Source organism: Anopheles maculipalpis, chromosome 2RL (assembly GCF_943734695.1).
Source record: "Anopheles maculipalpis chromosome 2RL, idAnoMacuDA_375_x, whole genome shotgun sequence".
Taxonomy (NCBI): Eukaryota; Metazoa; Arthropoda; class Insecta; order Diptera; family Culicidae; genus Anopheles; species Anopheles maculipalpis.
Window position 1 is genome coordinate 69,462,235 of NC_064871.1, and position 16,786 is coordinate 69,479,020.

The window sequence follows — 16,786 nt, forward strand, 5'->3', positions numbered from 1 at the left end:
ACGGATATTTCCGTCAGCATTCGGCTTCACGGACCGGCTCTGGTCTAAATCGTACGTACGATACCTGATTGTAAAGAGCGACGCGAATGCTTTCACCCCGAGGCCTTTGAGCACACTGAAAGATGAAGATAATTTGTGGTAGGAGAGCATTTTAAAAAGCACGATGTTCTTCGGATGGTACAGTGTATGACACTGTGCAGTATACAGTACGTATCAGGAAAAATAAATCCACTAGTTTTTAGAGAATAACTTGAAAAGTTGAAGAGATAGGTAAAAGTGATGTTCTACAATGTAATCCGGACATAGCGCGCGCCAATTTTTAAATTGTATTCGCGGTGTGCGACCCACGCTATGTTAACTTATCTCGGTCCACGTTTATTCATCTATTGTGCACTATTTGTATCGTTCCGCTTCAAGGGGGCTTCTCGCGATCAGTTGTAAATAAACCAAACATACAAATATACAACGTTATAGTGAATTTAAAAAAGCCTTGTCATGTTTTTTTTCAAATCTTTTCGTATACTATTTTTTTTTCTTTGGTTTGATATTTTGATTTTTTTCATGCGCATTGGTACTTTTCTTAATATATAACTACAAAACATTACCTTTTAAAATATATAAACATATCCATTGTAGAATGCGTACAACAAGAGCGAGAGCTAAGTACATGTAGTGAGAAATGGGCCTTTTTTGTGATATTGATTGATTTCAATGCGTCGTGAAATTCGTAAATCAAAGACAGTAATCATGCGACAAATATTGGACATAATGAGGAATATCAGGAAAAAACAAAACAAAACTCCAAATTTTTCTTACAGATTGTGGCAGCAGCACAATACCATCCCTATTAGTAATTTTAATCATTAGTTTTTGTATTATAATTAAATTATATTGAATACCCACTCGGTTCCGTACTTGCAGAATTTCGATATGCAACTGTAGATTTTTCGCGTGGGCCACTGTATCTTTGGCAACGACTCCTGATACCCTGAGGAAGCTGTATCAAAGCGCATGTGCTTCCAAATCCTATCGTTCTCACTTCGTGCGTTCAAAGCGCTGACGAAGCAACAGCATATTCGATTTCGTTTCTGTTTTCGATTCGACAACATCCCCCTTCCCCCCCCCCCCTCTTCCTCCTATCAACTGACTCATTCCAGTGTACCCTTGGCCTGTGTTTTGATAAGTGTTTATGCTGGGTTTCACGCTCACACGCAGCACGTCGCAGCAATCGGCATGAATCATTCAAACCAAAAGCTAACCGAGAAGCTCGTTGACAGTGATTCGACATAGTGCCACCATTTCGGTGGTATGTAGAGGACCTCGCCACGATGCAACGTCACCCGGTAGAACGATACATCACGCGCTAGTGGAAACCTTTCATAGTCGGGCTGGCGTGCATCCACCTGCGAGGTGTTGCTCAGTATGAAGTGATCGTGTGGGTAAAGCTTTTCGGTGTCTTCGGGCCGTGCGAGGATGACGGTTTTAGCGCCAAAAACCTACCGCAAACGAAACCGGCAACGACACTTAATAACAATGCACATATTTAATGGCCGAACGAAACATGATCGGATTATATACCTGACACAGAAGATTATGGCATGGGTCGGTGTGGAGCGGCGATATGGTGCCTTTAGGACCGAACCACGCTTTGATGCGTGGACGTGTGTCCGTACGTCCGATGTAGTCCGGTACGGCTATGTCCGCACGGAGGGTAGGAATTTGATCAAACAAATCATGCTGCGCCAGATAGGCTGTACGGTGGTCGCCCGAAGAAGTGGCTGACGTTTCGTTGCAGATGTTTTGTTCAATGAAGTCTCGAAACCTCATTAGCTTTTGAGACCAATCGTCATTGCTGTACTGTGAACCGATCTCAATCGGGACGGTTCGCTCGCCTGCGACGTTGAGCAGATAATTTGGATCGTGCCATCGTTCCATTGCCGGCCAGCCATCGATTATTCCCTTGAGTAAGGCTGGCTTCTTCACATCGTAGAAATGCTTCCTAGTAAGAAAATATAATTTGATTAAATGTTGTTTGCACTGGCAATCTTATGCCAAACAATTACCCAAAATATTCTATCGAAGGACATTTTAGTACGGGAACGCAGTTAAAATTACTTTCATCTGTGGTAATGTTTTCTGCCGTTACATCCAACCTCAGACGCTTCAAAGGAACTTCTTCTTTAGTGACTTCAGCTGTGAATGAGAAAACAGAAGTCATTTTGGATTAAATTTTAAGATAGCTAGATCTCTTGTCCGATTCGAATCTTTCTAAGGATTGAACCATAGAACCATCCGAGACCCCAGTCTGCGAGCTCTAGTATGCATACATAGATATTCAGCGAGTGTTGATGACGTTTTTTCGAGCAGGTCGGTAGCTATGCTCTTGTGCTCTATTTTTAATGGGTATCCCAGCATAATTCCCAAATCGGCCAAATATATAGCATCTTTTAGGGCATCCATGTAATTTGTTGATACGCATAAGGCATAAACGATCTACAAAATATTACAACATTTTTATCCAAAATGCAACCTTTTCTGAACTAGTTCTATTGCGACTTACCCTTACGTATGTTAGGATAGTGAACATTTCTCTATCTGCCGGTTCCACCGCATTCCACTGGCCGGTATGTAAGCGATTATATAAAGTATCATACATAATACCAACTTTTACTAAATTTGTTGGAAATTTAACTTGATCAGCAATGACCCGTTCAGAAGCGTTTGATAAGGGCTTTAGTAAAGCAGAAAGTACCGATTGGTAAAGTTTGTTTTCTTTTACACATTCTCTGCTAAGAAGCGAAGATTTATCGGGAACTATCGACAGAATCGCTTGGAGGCACTTATCCATTGTAAAATGATATTTTTACAGCAACAAACACAGGTATTTTAAGGTTTTCCGGTTATGGTTATGGTGAGAAAAAGTTTCAGCAATATAAATTATCCTGAAAAGCGTTCACAGCCGGGAAAGTTTATTCAAGGGCAACAACAAAAACAAGCTTCCAAACAAACAAACGTCAGAGTTTTGTGGCGCGGTTGCCAGCATAGTTTGTTTGTTTTTTTTTATACATATAAGTATTTGCTCACGAATTTAAAGTAAATATATTTTTGAACATTATTTTATAATTTAAAAGCAAATGTTATAAAATTCTAATGTATTTAGCTGGACAATATTATTGCTTCGCAATTTTCGTTTCAAATGAATGTGGAACCGCGACCTACTCGGGATGTGTCACGAACTGTCATCTGAAAATGTCAAACACAAAATAAGAAGCGATTGCAGCCAAGAGCACGCAAAGTATAGCTCGTTGTTTAATTAACAATAAAATCGTGAAAAAAACCAATTTCACGCTTCTGTGTGGTGTGTAGAATATGAATGGTGCCGTAACAATGGTAAGTGTGATAAATTTTCCATGCCAGCGATGTTTGCTGGGTGGAAAAAATGGATTGAAAAGTTGGGTGCATCCGGGGTAGAGTTGCGATGAGAAAACCAATATGGCGGCTGCTATGAGCTTGTTCTGGAGGGGGTTGGAACTATTGGAACCGGGTTTGAAGTGTTTCAATGATAGAAAAGTGTGTTGGGGTTTTTTTTATGTGTGTCCGGCTCCTATTGGAAATGTCCTTCATGAAGGTCCTTTGCGTCGATGAATTCATAGTGGATAATGTTTGGCGGGGTGGTTAATTAAAAGCTGCATCAATATTAAAATTTTCCTCTGGGTGTACCATTTTAGGGAAGCAACGAGTACAATTCCGGAAACAATAACAACAGCGAAGCCTCGCCGGTTCGCGAAGAGTATCGCAAGGATGCTGAAAGCTCGCCACCACCGGTGAAAATTTCAAAGCGCGATAAAGAGCGCGAACGTGATCGTGAACGCCGAGAGCGTCGCGAAAGGGATCGCGACCGCGAGGAACGTGAACGAGGTAAGTGTCATTTGTATATGGATTTCAGTTCTTAGTTAGCCTTTGATATTGTCTAATAAATGTTTGGCCTCTCCCCCTTGAGTCCACGTTTCGCCCGAGAATCGAACACGAGAGAAACAATCCGCTCGCGGGGGACACACACCACCTGTAGAACGGCCATAAAATGCATGTGTATTGATGTACGATTTTAATGGTAAAATAATGTTGGCATGGAACAGCTCAATATGGAAAACCTTATTGGCGGGCTAATTGTTTCGATCGATCGTTTACAAGAGGAATTATTGAAAAAACAAACTGGTGGTGTTCTCGCACGGATATCGATTCTTAGTTCGCGTCCATGCCTTTTTTTTCTTTCTCTTTCTCTCTCTCTCTTTCTCTCTTGTCTTCTCTTTTCATACAGTTACCGGAAGCTATTTATGCAAAATGATACTGTAAAATGGGATATACTGATCATGTACCATATGCTACTGTAAATAGTCGCCATAAAATAATCAGATGTGTCTTTTATTGTGCACCACCTCCTCTTTCTCTCTCTCTCTCTTTCTCTTTTCTCTCATTTTTCTTTCTCTCTTTCTCTCTCTCTTTTTTAATTATAGGTAAAGTACAATATCATAAGCACAAAACGTGCGTTATTTTCACCAAATCATATAAAATGTGCTATCCATCTTCATTCTCCAATCCTTTCAATGCGTGTTCTTTTGTTCAGTTGTGTACTTGTCCCCAGTGCCATTTATTCATACCCTTTCCAAATATTGTTTGAAAGTTGTTATCGTTTAATTTGGTAAATTACTTCTGCTTCAATGATAGGTGTTTAGTATCGATTTTTAATGTTTGACATACCATCATACCCACACACACGTAAACCAAAAAATTTTGTTTCGCTCTTGACATCGATTAAAATGATACCAATAAGTCAGAATCAGAATTTAGCACAAATGCACTAAGCAAGCAATCGTTTAGCAAGCAAGTTATACTACTTTGTGTAACTGTTAGTTATACATTTATGTTTAGATTTTCGTTATTTGCTTTTGAAGAATTATGACAAAGATATAATATTACCAACCACAAAAAAAGCTAATTAGGAAAAAAAAGGAAGAGTAAGTCTAACGGCTTTAAAAGATAGTAACGATTGAGAGTGAAAAATTTTAGCCTTGAAAACACACAAAAATAGTGCCCGTAGTTGATGTTTCCTTCTTTACATATCCTCCATACATATCCTTAACTTCCATTATCGCTTCCACCGCCCATCTTTCGCACCGCACAGCCAAATCAATTCATGAGATTTCTTCGTTTTTCTTTCTTTCTTTTTTTTTGTTTCTGTACTTTCAGCGGTTTTGATATCTAAAAGTTATTATAGTTGAGAGAATATTTCTAAAGAATATTGTACATGACTCAGGATGCATAAAGCTTTACACTAAAAAAAAAAGACAAACTATAATATGCCTCCCATCATCCTTCCGAGAGGAGAATCAGTTGGTGCATGCCTTTCCCATCCGTTGGTGTATGGATGAACGATTGTGTGGTTTTTGGGAGGTAACATATTTTTAGTGTACACTGTTAATAGTCTTTTTTGGGGAGGGCGGTAAAATGACAGATGTGGCAACGCTCCGGCAATCAGCAGGAAACGCGTTACACACTCTACAGATATGCGAATGAAAGGTACACTGTTTTGTTGATATCAGTAGCGTGACCTCAACACAAAGTGTTGCACGAGAGGGGCAACAATTTCTAATCATCTCTTTGTATCGGTGGTTAGAGTTGTTTTGTTAATACGACTAAGTGTTGCTACTAGGTCAGTGTTTCTGTATATTTTTATTTAAGCTTTACATCCAATCGTTGCGGCCCCATCGTAAAGGGAGCGGAAATGGTTGCCGATACGCGTTCCAGCGCTAGGGTTGATCGATCGGCCGGCGACTGGGGTTTGTGTGTTGAAGGAGACACGTGAGAGATGATGTTGGATGTAAATGTGGGTAATATACGCGCCTGTTGCGTGTTTACACAGTTACCGAATTGTTTAAATTCTGATTACACTAAATTACGTTCTCGTCCTAGGGACCGGCTAACGAATGTCCTTCTCTCTTTTTTCTCTTTTCTCTCTTTCTCTCTTAATTCTTCTTTTTTTCTGAATATTATCGAACTCAATGGGAGATCGAGTGGGTTGTTCTCCCTCTATGCTTACATCCCTCTGTATACGGGCAGTACCATCCACAGCACACTGTTTGAACGACGCGCGTATCGCGAGGACACAGGCTTCTCTTCTCCGTCATTCGCTGTAACCATCGTCGGCGTTTACCCCAAATCGTTACGAATCAACCTTACCTTCCTAGAGGGGAACAGAGAGTAGGCGCTAGTAGAGATCGTGTGTAAATGATCGATCATTTTTTTCTCTCTCTCTCACTCTCTCTCTCTCTTTTCTCTTTTTATTCTCTTTCTTTGTGGATTCTTAACCTCTTATCACTTGACTGTATCTCTATCACACAGAGTAAAGATAAAATTGCGTCATATAAGCATGTGCAGTGTGTCCCACACGTACACAGAGAGAAAGTGTGGCGTAATGCGGGGACGTACGAACAAACTGAACACAAACCGGCGGCTACTCTTCACCTTATCTGCTCAATATATCCTTTCTTGCGTGCAAGAGAAAGAGACGGTACACTGTTTAAGAAAATTCCCATCCCACCTCCAAAAATGGGGGAAAAAGGTCCTGACCAACGGAAAATTGTGGAAACACGGCGATTGTGTGTGTGTGTGTTTATATTATCATAATTGGTTCATATTTCTCGTCCATCTCTTTCTCTTTCTTTTCCGTTTTTTTTTTGTTCAATCCGTGTTTTCTTCAACCATACTTTCAGCGAACTGGGTAATGTTCGTGAATTACATGAGATGAAATGAGTATGCGTCGAAGGAACTAAGACCCTCTCGACCTTCGTGTTTGAATGTGCTCTATACTGGTCCATTATTTTAACACCTTCAGAGAATCATCATATACACGCTTGTCGTTGAGTATCTCAGTATGAAATTCACGCTATTCACGGGACGAGTAAAGGTAGTCAATTTAATCGTTTTGAATTACTAGTAGTAGTGCTTCCACTGTTTTTCTCAGCCATCGTCTTGGAATGGGGCCACGAAAAGAGGGAGGTGTGTAATGTATAGGCACGGTATGGAACGGTATGGCTCTCGAAATTCAGCAAGTGCGGACATCCAGTGTCCGTGTGTGGGGCGTGTGCATCCCGTTGATCTGGTAGAACCATCAAATCTCATCGCCACCACCCATCTCAGCATCGCAACTTTACATAAATTACAGAGCCAGTGACGTGCGGCTGTTAGCGGATTTTTTTCTTTTTTTTCGTCTCAATTTTGGTTTTTTTCTCTTTTCTCTCTCTCTCTCTTTCTCCCCTTTTGTAAACTGTAATTGTGTTTATATATGTATTGTTCTCTTTTTCAAACACACCTAAATGTAAAGGTTGGTTTTTGGTGCTGACGCGGAGAAAGTATTAAATTTGATAAATTGTACTGGTACACTACATAAATTGTACTACACTGTACTGATCCGACCGAACATTTGAACTACAGTCGATTCCCTCCTAACGAGTTTTTTTAAAACAAGTTTTCGTATAACTTTTACTTGGAGTTTCTTAATATTTTTGCAACGAAACAGTACAGAAATAGGTAATTTTCGAATAAAAACCTTTACTCAAGGGATTGAAACTGTATCCTTCATGGGTTTCAACATTATTCGGATTTTGATTCACTCTTTCACATTGGAGGTCAACCAAAAAGCCTCTATCAAACGGATAAACCATTGTCCTATATATAACTGTACAGTATGAAATTTACTATAATGCTTTTATATTAAAAATGTCAATTTATGCATTGAGTATATCCACTATCCGTTATATGGGTGGATCATTTAACTTTTCATATAAATTCTACTTTAAAACCCCACAAAATGATGTTTTATCTTGTATGTCCAAAACACTGGATCCAATCTAAATCGTTTTGAGAGGATAGACTGCATTACTACTAATGTGCGCGTTCACAACTAATACTATGGATCTTAGGGTGTTCTTTTCTGTGTTACATGTTTCATAACGCATGTTAATGCCTTATGTAGTAGTTTTATTATAAGTGCACGAACACAAAACCGGACTGTGCACTTTATAGAACAACGTTTACATTGTTTTTGAAGGCGACGTGCAATTTCGCTTTCAATATTAAAATCTCTGTTCATTGATTATGATTTCACGATGCTGTTTTTCTTATAGTTTGTGAAAAAAAGCATTCAACATATCTGGTTTTTTTCTGAATACTCCAGATTATGTGTGAAAACATTTCACTCTTTTTTTTTCAATTTGTGTTTTTGGGAATGAAATTGTATCAAATTTCAAACTATTATCTACCCACATGCGCGCTCTTCGTGTACATGTGTATGTGTCCGTGATTCATGATCCTTCCCCGTACCTGATTAGGACGCTTTGCCTCTCGCCATCATCGAATCAACTAATTAATTCACATTATTTTTTCTTGTTTTTTATTTATTTTCAGGATCTATGTATATCTCGTATTGTTTTTGTTTCTCTCTCTCTCTCTTTCTATCTTTCTCTATTTCTCTTTTTGTTCCATCTACCTTCTTGTGCGTGCCAAAAGGCACCAAAACGCGCTTTCTATGCAAAAATACCGCCCAAAGAACGATATACAAGCAATCCGCTACTACTACTACTACCACCACCACCACAACAACAACTATTCTTCCTTCGTCATCACGTTACATTTTGATTCTTTGCAAAGCAATAGCCGTACAATGAGTCCGTTGATCTATCTACTACTACTACTAATACTACCAAAACTAGTGCCAACTGCTATCTCCACTACTACCGCTACTACCATCACCACTACTACTACTACTACCCATCATACTTGCTACCACAGTTCTTTCGTTCGTCCTTTGAAGATTTTTGCATCACGTACTGACGCCTAAGATGCGTACTGCGTACTCGCGATGGTTGGGAACAAGAATCTAAATCTCGACGCTCGCTGAAATGTAGAGCGCAAAATGAACAGAAAAGAACCAAAAGAGTGTATCACACACACACATTCACAGCACGTGGCGAGAAATGTATGAATAGTTGTGAACTTCTTGTGCGCACACAGAAGCCGTCACACAAGTTGACTTCCCCCCCAGATCCATGGAAGAGGTTAGAATTGATTTGAAATTTGTTTCTTTTTCTTTAAATATATTTTTACGTGTTCTCCAGTAGTGCAAACAAGCTGATCTTCGGTTGTCCTGGGCTCCCCCGCCCCACTGACGAAGCCCCTAATATATTTGCGCACATTATTTAGGACGCTCTATTTATTTTATTAGTGAAGCAAATAGAAGAAAAGATTTTATTCTTTTGTTGCTGATATACTTCAACAAATTGGAATGACATTATATCAGTTGATTGCGATCAATCAGGCTGACCAGACGTGCGTACTTATCGGGACAGTCCCGTCGTGTCGTGTCGTGAAAATTTGTCCCTTATTTTGATGTCCTGATGTTTTTTTTTGTTTTAATTTTCTGTTTCAGTATAACCGCCGATTACTTGCGGCTAAAGAAGCCGTAAATACGATCTCAGCGTAGCGCAGCGAAGTAACAATGCATTCGCTTTGTTATATTCTGAAAACTAAAGAAAAATGTAACACGCATTCTGGTCAGCCTACGATCAACTCTTCTTTTCGTTACTTCGTTTTGAGTACCTGCTGAAGGCCACTGTTATGTTATTGTTCGCAATAGATAATTTAGGTTTACGGTTCACTTATAGTTCACGGGGTAGAATTGTCTTGCTATACTTACACACAGCGTACAGTTAGAAAACGTATGTTGAAATTAATTTTGCAATACCTCATGCCCAGCGCGACAACCTATGCAAATATTGTGACTGTCGTTATTATATAAACAATGATTATATAAGGGTTTTTTTTTGTTTGTTTTATACAAAATGGTTCAACTGCTACAGCTTTTGGAGCTCCCCCAAGCAAAAAATCTGAAAGGGTTTTCTTCTGCTCAATGATACCCGCTTCTTACAAGTGAAGTGGGTTTCCTTTCTAGCATCTCTTGATCATAGCCCGCCCTTAATATCATCTTTCGCCGTTTGAGGCAACAAACCACAAAACAGGGAGAAACAAATTCGAAACTATACGAGAATCAATAGATGATAAGAAGAAGTATCCGTGTGAGGCAAAGTCCTTCACACGCGTTACTTTTGCCAGAGGAAGCGAAACGACAGTTTGTCTTTGTGAGGATTTATCTAATGCAATGTTTTCTCCTCCATCCTCCCCCCTCGCAGAACCGAAAATTCTACCGTACATTACGCAGCCGGTGTACGATCTACGGCAGATTGGCGATGTGGCGTTTGGACCGGGCACGCGCTCCGCATTGTTGGGCATATTGGGTGGTGCACTGCCCCGGCTAACTACGGAGCAGATCGAGCTTGTATCGAGAGCGAAGAAGTACGCGATGGAGCAGAGCATTAAGATGGTGCTGATGAAGCAAACGTTAGCGCATCAGCAGCAGCAGCTCGCCAGCCAGCGCACGCAAGTTCAACGGCAGCAAGCATTGGCGCTCATGTGTCGGTAAGTTATATGGGCATTTGTTAAATTATTTTCTTACGATCGATCCAAAAAAGGGGTTTCAGGATGGAGACACTGCTCAGTCGTACGATCTTTGGTCCTAATGTATGGGATTTGTCAAATGAATCCGATTCGATATCAAAAGGTTTTACCATCTGTCAAATCCCTTTCAATATTTCAAAAAATCGCACAACCATAAATCCTCCCGCCGAGCACTGACTCCAGCCTTTACCAAAACAAGTTAAAAGACGAATATGATGTTATGCTAAACGATACAACTCTGAAAGAGAAAAACGTTGAGTTTCTCCCTCTACTGCGCTTCATCGCTTTAGCGTGGTGGTAACTCCATTTTTATGCTACCATTGATGCCAATTTTATACAAGCTGATAAGATCTGATCGCCTTTAACTGATCACCTGGTCACCCGTACATCTACTGTAGAGGTTATTTAATTTTGTCAGCACGATTTTCTGAACGTTTTTTTTTTTCTATTTTAAATCTTCGTTTTCAGTGTGTATGTTGGCAGTATTTCCTTCGAACTGAAAGAGGATACGATTCGTGCGGCTTTCCTTCCCTTTGGACCCATCAAATCGATCAACATGTCCTGGGATCCGTTTACGCAAAAGCACAAAGGGTTTGCGTTTGTGGAATATGAAATACCCGAAGGAGCGCAGCTTGCGTTGGAGCAGATGAACGGTGCAATGCTCGGTGGACGCAACATCAAGGTGGGTCGTCCAAGCAATATGCCCCAGGCACAGCAAGTGATCGATGAGATCCAAGAGGAGGCAAAAAGCTACAATCGCATCTACATCGCTTCGATTCATCCGGATCTAACGGAGGAGGACATCAAGAGTGTGTTCGAAGCGTTTGGACCAATAATGACGTGCAAGATGTCGCAGGGCAATGCTGTACATACACACAAAGGGTACGGATTCATCGAGTATCAGACGAACCAGTCGGCCATCGAAGCAATCGCCAGTATGAATTTGTTTGATTTAGGAGGACAATTACTAAGGTAGGTCTCAGGTATTTTTAATTTTTGGACTTGATCGGAACAATTACAAACTCGCTCGTGTGGACTACTTTAACTAATCTCTCTTTGAAATTTCTGTCGCAGGGTTGGCCGATCGATTACCCCACCGAATGCGCTAATGGGACCGGCGGCAAATTCCGCAATGCCCACGGCGGCTGCCGTTGCGGCCGCTGCTGCAACAGCCAAAATTCAAGCAATGGATGCCGTGGCCACTAATGCGGTGCTGGGACTGTCCGCCACTACACCAGCGCTAAAGGTGGGTCTAACGGGACTTCCGCTGAATCCAGCCATTACGACGGCCGCCAGCGCAGGGTTCGTCGCCCAAGCACAGTTGGCCGCCGCAACACAGGCCGCAGCCGCCATCAACAGTCAGCCGGGTCTGCTGGTCCCACCCGTATCGCTTGCTCCATCCTTGCTGGTTAATCCGGTACTGGGAGGCGCAGCCAAACCACTCCCCACAGTATTGAGCCAAGCCAATCCGGCCGCAGTGGCTGCGGCGGCAGCAGCGGCAGCCGCAGCTGCTGCAGCTCCCAACGCTACCGCCGAGGACGTGTACAAGAAGGCACAGGAGAAACAGCAAGAAGAGTTGCAGAAGAAATTGCTGGAAGAGGGTGAACCGCAGACACTGCAGCAGCAAGAATCGATGTCGATCAAGGGCCAGAGCGCTCGGCATTTAGTAATGCAGCGACTAATGCGGCCGCGCGAAAGTAAGGTAGTCATACTGCGCAATATGGTCGGACCGGAGGACGTGGACGAGACGCTGCAGGAGGAGATTCAAGATGAGTGTAGCAAGTATGGTGCCGTGGACCGGGTTATTATCTACAAGGAGCGCCAATCGGAGGGCAACTTCGCCGAGGACGATAATACAGACGTGATCGTAAAGATCTTCGTCGAGTTCTCGCAGGCCACCGAAGCAGATAGAGCCCGTGAATCACTGAACGGTCGCTATTTCGGCGGCCGGCTGGTCAAGGCGGAGTCTTACGATCAAGCTCTCTTTGACCACGGCGATTTGTCTGGCTAAACCGATGGGTCGTGTGGGCGAGAATTGCATACCGCATTTTTTTATTGCCGCTCGAAGTTCACAGAGGATCCTCTGTTGCGTGCTGTACACCAACAGACGAAGCGAATAATAAGTGTGCGTGTGTGTGTGCGTATGGATAGAAAGAACTGCATTAGGGGCATGTATGTGTGTTGGTCATCTGCTATTGAAACTGATTACAGTTTCATGCTGTGTTGTCCAAATGGATACAAAGTTTGATGCCACGTTCTTTATCTGTCCAGAAAGCAGAGCGACCGCATCGTCGATTTGCCAGAGAGATTGTACCGAACAGTTTGTGTCACTTGCAACCATTGTATTACCACCAATACTATCTCGGCCCCACTCAACTTGAATACCTTTTGAAATAAGGCAAGAAAAGGGTTGATTGTCCCTTTTTTTCGTTGAACAATACTTCGATAAGGTACGTTTTCATTCAAATAATGCGAGAATATATAATGAGAGGAATAACCCTATTGTCAATATCCTCCTTCCTGTATATGTTTTGCACTTAAATTCATCAATATCTTTTTGATAGGGAGGTCGTACACACTTTAAATTCATAGAATGCTTAGACCAATTTGTTTTTCGCCTTTTCGTGCAAAGAGAAAAATTTCAAATTAGTTTTAAGTATTTCTTTCGATTTTTTTTCGGTAGGCTATTGGTTTTTTATGGGAGTTAGCCATTTTTCGGATTGTAAAGCTTGTATCTTTTGAGCTTCTCGTTATATTTGCGTGAAATTTTCCAGAGATGTGAGGCTATGTTTACAATTACATTTAGACGAGAGTTATAAAAAATATATTTTTCAGTTTCAAAGCTGTAAACTCCTCACATCTGCGATAACCACTTGAACACTAAACAGAATTTTCTATGCGTTCAAATGTGTTGTCATTTTGTGTTAAAATGATTTTAATAATTTTGTGTCAAAATGACTTATTTTGATCAAAATCAGCCGCATAAAGTTCTTTTGTAAGGATTTTAAAAGATGTTTGCTTCGTTGTCCGGAAAATTGAAAACTACTCTACAAAATGTAAGGCTTACCTCCGATAGGCGGTCATAGAACATCGTATATTTTTTTGGTCGTCGACACTACGGTTATTAGAAACCTTTAACTATAGCAAAGCTTATGAACGATGCACTGTCGAGTTTTGATTTTCGAAGGAAGGAAGAAATTTGATTGTCGTCATTCAAATCAAGTGCAACTGAAAGAGAAACGGTACATTTAAGATTTGCACACATAAATACACCTTTTCTCATTAATGTGGTAATTAGTCTTGTCTTAAGGATAACATAAGTATGCTGACAAGAGACGACTTGTGTGTGTAACAGGAACGCGCAATATATAGAAACACATGGAATTAATAATATTCATAAAGTTTGAGCGTCACACCACGTCTCTCCGGTAATATATATTATCATTTACTTGTATATACACATTGTGGGAGTATCTAACGAACAATTCGTCAGACCTTCCGATTCTACTTGATCAAGCAAATATAGGACTAATGCCTCACAAACGTAACACGTGTTGTTTTTTTTGTTTTCTCTTGAGATCGGCGGTAGATATTTTTACTTTTCGTGTTTTCCTTTCCCGGGCATAACTTCGTAGTCGTCGTACTGCGGGAACGATCCCATACCGGTTCGCTGTTGTTCCAGCGCAGCTGCATCCTTTGGCTTACTGTACTTTGCTTCTAGCTCAGCTGCGTTACGCTCTTTCATTTTCATGATGGCTAAATTTTTTAACAATTCCTGCTCCGTCGGTGGCTCCTTCCTGAAAAGACAAAATGCGATCCGGAGCAATGTGTATTAAACGGAAAACGAAGAATAACATCCACTAATTCATCTACGTACCTGCGGCCCCTTAGCCAAGCTTCCCATTCGGCAGTTATTTCCTGATCGTACGCTTCCTTAGCAGTTGGCTCGAACCAGCGTGAAGCACGACGACGGCCAACGGACGGATCGGGCGGAATTTCATAATATTTATTGCCAAAATAATCTTCGCCGACGTAGTTTCCCTTCATCTGTCGCGGTCGAAACGATTTCAGAAAATTGTCCAACACAATGCGCAACAAGTTGCGTGTAGGTGGGCCGTTGGCCATGTTTGTGTTCGGAAACGAGTGTACAGCAAACGATTCCAGTAATTATGTAAACAGCAAGTTTCAGCAACTATTATCACCGGTGTTGAAATTTTCTGAAGCATTTTGTAAACAAAGCGATCGATGGTAAACGTTAATTTGACATTTGAAACATGGCGCTGTCAAGTAGGGTGCGTATGGCACAAACGATAACGTGGATGACATTTTTAAAATACTTTTTTGTGTGGTTTTGCACATGTATTACGTTACCTTATGTTTACATAAATACTTAATTTTATTATTTGTTCGTTGCAGTTGACCCTTTTTTGCATAAAAGTGTTATTTTTCCAAGAAAAACAAAATCATTCGAGAGTAAGAGAGTCAGAATAACATCTGACGCTAGTGCAAACGAGATGGCACATAGAGTAAAAGAAACAGAATGGAGGGCACACCCTGGAGCAAGCGAGAAGACGATAGACACGGATAAAAAGCGCCTAGGGAAGGATCCGAAAATTCTTCACAGTCGTAAAGTGAATCTGTGTTGACTCGCTAGGTTGATGCGTTGAAACGTGTGCAACTCCAGTGGTGTCGGGTAAGAAAAGCTGTCGTCAAGCCGTACGGAAAACGTTACAAAGTGAAAATGAATATACACAGCGTAATATAAAATAGTTTACCAGTGTGTTACGTTGCATTTTGTGGTGGAAATTTTCGTCCAAAATGTATGGTGCGGGCCCTATTCGAATGTTGTACGCGACACGGGGCACTGCTTATACGCGTTCCATTTCTCACACACAGTCCCATCGAGAAATGCAACAGTGTGTGTGTGTGCGGATCTGTAGCACCACTTTTCTAGTAGGGCGCGTACGCGCGCGCGCGTTTGTGTGTGTGTGTAAACGGCAGCGAAAAAATGTCCGATGTTGACGACGGCGACGACATCGCGGGTTTTGTGTTCGTTGTGTTCGGCGTGGATTGAAATTGTTCATCAGCGGAGCAGAATCGCTTGAGAAAAGTCTGCTGTGTGTTACCGCGGCAGCATAAGCGTGGTGACAGCGCATTTCCCGTGCTCGACGCAAAACTGCCGCTAGGGGAGAGTTTGTGTGTACGTGCGTGTGTGTCTGTATGTTGAGAAAATTTGGTGACGTGATAACGTTTGCAGTCTCTGCGGGCATCATCACCACTATATAGCAACGTATTGGAATTTCGCGACCCTGCCCGGCGGTGGAGTGATGACTAACGTTCGTGCGAGTGTTGAAAATGGTAGAAAATGCATTCAGAACATTCGGTTGTTCTGCTGTGCGGTTGCTTGCATGCGCGACCAAACCAGTGGCAAATTTGATGCAACCAAACCGACCAATTTTTTGTTGGCAAATTTGATGCGAGCGATGGATGTTGAGCATCAGCGTATATGTGAACTGTTGACTTTTTCTTGCGGTGTGCAAATGAATTACGTCCAAGTGTTTGCTGGCTTTTCGCAACTCCTGTTTCGCACAGATCGGAGTAGGTGGTGACGTATTTTTTGTGTGTTTTTTTTCCTCAACTACCATTTTACCACCTCAGTCTCCCTCAGATCGGAGTGTGTGGTAAAAATACATACATGGTGGTGCGGTTTTTCGAGCGTGAACAACATATTTAGGGAGCAATGAAACCTCATTAGCCTGCGAAAAGGAATGGGCACCCGTAGTGTGTGGAGTATTGGCTGGCTGGCAGGCTCAGGTCCCAAGTGGGCTGTGCTGTTGTGTTTGTGCGAACCACGCCGATCGGGTGTGTGTGCGCCTCCTCTCTAGAGCGTGGCGAGTGAGTATGCACACATTCTTCCCATCATCGGGTGTCGGTTAGGTGGGTGGGGGGTGGGGGGTTTCTTCCGCATCGTCGCCGTCGTCTTCGCTTGTTATTTTATCCATGTTGTGTGTGTGTTTGCTAGAAGCAGCGAAAAATTCCGTTCCATCTTCCTAGCCAACGCTCTTGCACCGGGTTTTTATTTTCCTGGTTTCTGATGCCTCTGCTGTTGTTACAACCGGTGGAGTATTCGCAACAGCATCAACAAAAAAAAAAGATTTACCTCTTCAAATTACGGCCTCACCGTACGCTGTGTGTGAGGAGCCGCCTGGCGTAGGGA

General features: G+C 41.9%; 5 protein-coding genes across 7 annotated transcripts in view; 2 read left to right on the forward strand and 3 right to left on the reverse strand.

Annotated features, from left to right (window-relative positions):
• LOC126556186 (mitochondrial genome maintenance exonuclease 1-like) overlaps positions 1-16,786 on the reverse strand; it is a 306,337-nt gene that overhangs the window by 137,083 nt on the left and 152,468 nt on the right. The window lies entirely within an intron of this gene.
• Positions 1-16,786, forward strand: part of LOC126567431 (protein LTV1 homolog) — a 255,962-nt gene that overhangs the window by 123,469 nt on the left and 115,707 nt on the right. The gene's annotated exons all lie outside the window — the stretch shown is intronic.
• On the reverse strand, positions 1,200-2,848 carry LOC126556136 (bifunctional peptidase and arginyl-hydroxylase JMJD5). Its single transcript, XM_050211355.1, has 5 exons — positions 2,561-2,848; positions 2,328-2,493; positions 2,064-2,193; positions 1,579-2,017; positions 1,200-1,496 (listed from the first exon to the last, which is right to left on the reverse strand). Exons 1-5 carry the CDS (start codon positions 2,846-2,848, stop codon positions 1,239-1,241), a joined length of 1,281 nt encoding a protein of 426 aa, XP_050067312.1. The 3' UTR covers positions 1,200-1,238.
• Positions 3,254-12,614, forward strand: LOC126555999 (poly(U)-binding-splicing factor half pint). 2 transcript variants are annotated; one of them, XM_050211154.1, is made up of 5 exons: positions 3,254-3,390; positions 3,729-3,918; positions 10,245-10,530; positions 11,038-11,541; positions 11,644-12,614. In XM_050211154.1, the coding sequence occupies exons 1-5, from the start codon at positions 3,370-3,372 to the stop codon at positions 12,578-12,580; spliced, it is 1,938 nt and encodes a 645-aa protein (XP_050067111.1). In that variant the 5' UTR covers positions 3,254-3,369; the 3' UTR covers positions 12,581-12,614. The 2 variants fall into 2 exon arrangements, with proteins under 2 accessions (XP_050067111.1, XP_050067112.1); XM_050211155.1 differs by lacking the exons at positions 3,254-3,390; positions 3,729-3,918 and adding an exon at positions 9,095-9,113.
• On the reverse strand, positions 14,160-14,706 carry LOC126556367 (NADH dehydrogenase [ubiquinone] 1 alpha subcomplex assembly factor 2). Its single transcript, XM_050211631.1, has 2 exons — positions 14,447-14,706; positions 14,160-14,366 (listed from the first exon to the last, which is right to left on the reverse strand). Exons 1-2 carry the CDS (start codon positions 14,692-14,694, stop codon positions 14,165-14,167), a joined length of 450 nt encoding a protein of 149 aa, XP_050067588.1. The 5' UTR covers positions 14,695-14,706; the 3' UTR covers positions 14,160-14,164.

Excerpts from the sequence above, each read along its gene's own strand:
- LOC126556136 (XM_050211355.1), bottom strand. The coding sequence starts at position 2,848 with ATGGATAAGTGCCTCCAAGCGATTCTGTCGATAGTTCCCGATAAATCT. Across the intron at positions 2,194-2,327 it reads AACACTCGCTGAATATCTAT|CTGAAGTCACTAAAGAAGAA; the intron begins GTATGCATACTA and ends TCTCATTCACAG. Across the intron at positions 2,018-2,063 it reads CCTTCGATAGAATATTTTGG|ATTATATTTTCTTACTAGGA; the intron begins GTAATTGTTTGG and ends ACATTTAATCAA.
- LOC126555999 (XM_050211154.1), top strand. The coding sequence starts at position 3,370 with ATGAATGGTGCCGTAACAATG. Across the intron at positions 3,919-10,244 it reads CCGCGAGGAACGTGAACGAG|AACCGAAAATTCTACCGTAC; the intron begins GTAAGTGTCATT and ends CCCCCCTCGCAG. Across the intron at positions 10,531-11,037 it reads GCATTGGCGCTCATGTGTCG|TGTGTATGTTGGCAGTATTT; the intron begins GTAAGTTATATG and ends CTTCGTTTTCAG.
- LOC126556367 (XM_050211631.1), bottom strand. The coding sequence starts at position 14,694 with ATGGCCAACGGCCCACCTACACGCAACTTGTTGCGCATTGTGTTGGAC. Across the intron at positions 14,367-14,446 it reads GCTTGGCTAAGGGGCCGCAG|GAAGGAGCCACCGACGGAGC; the intron begins GTACGTAGATGA and ends TTGTCTTTTCAG.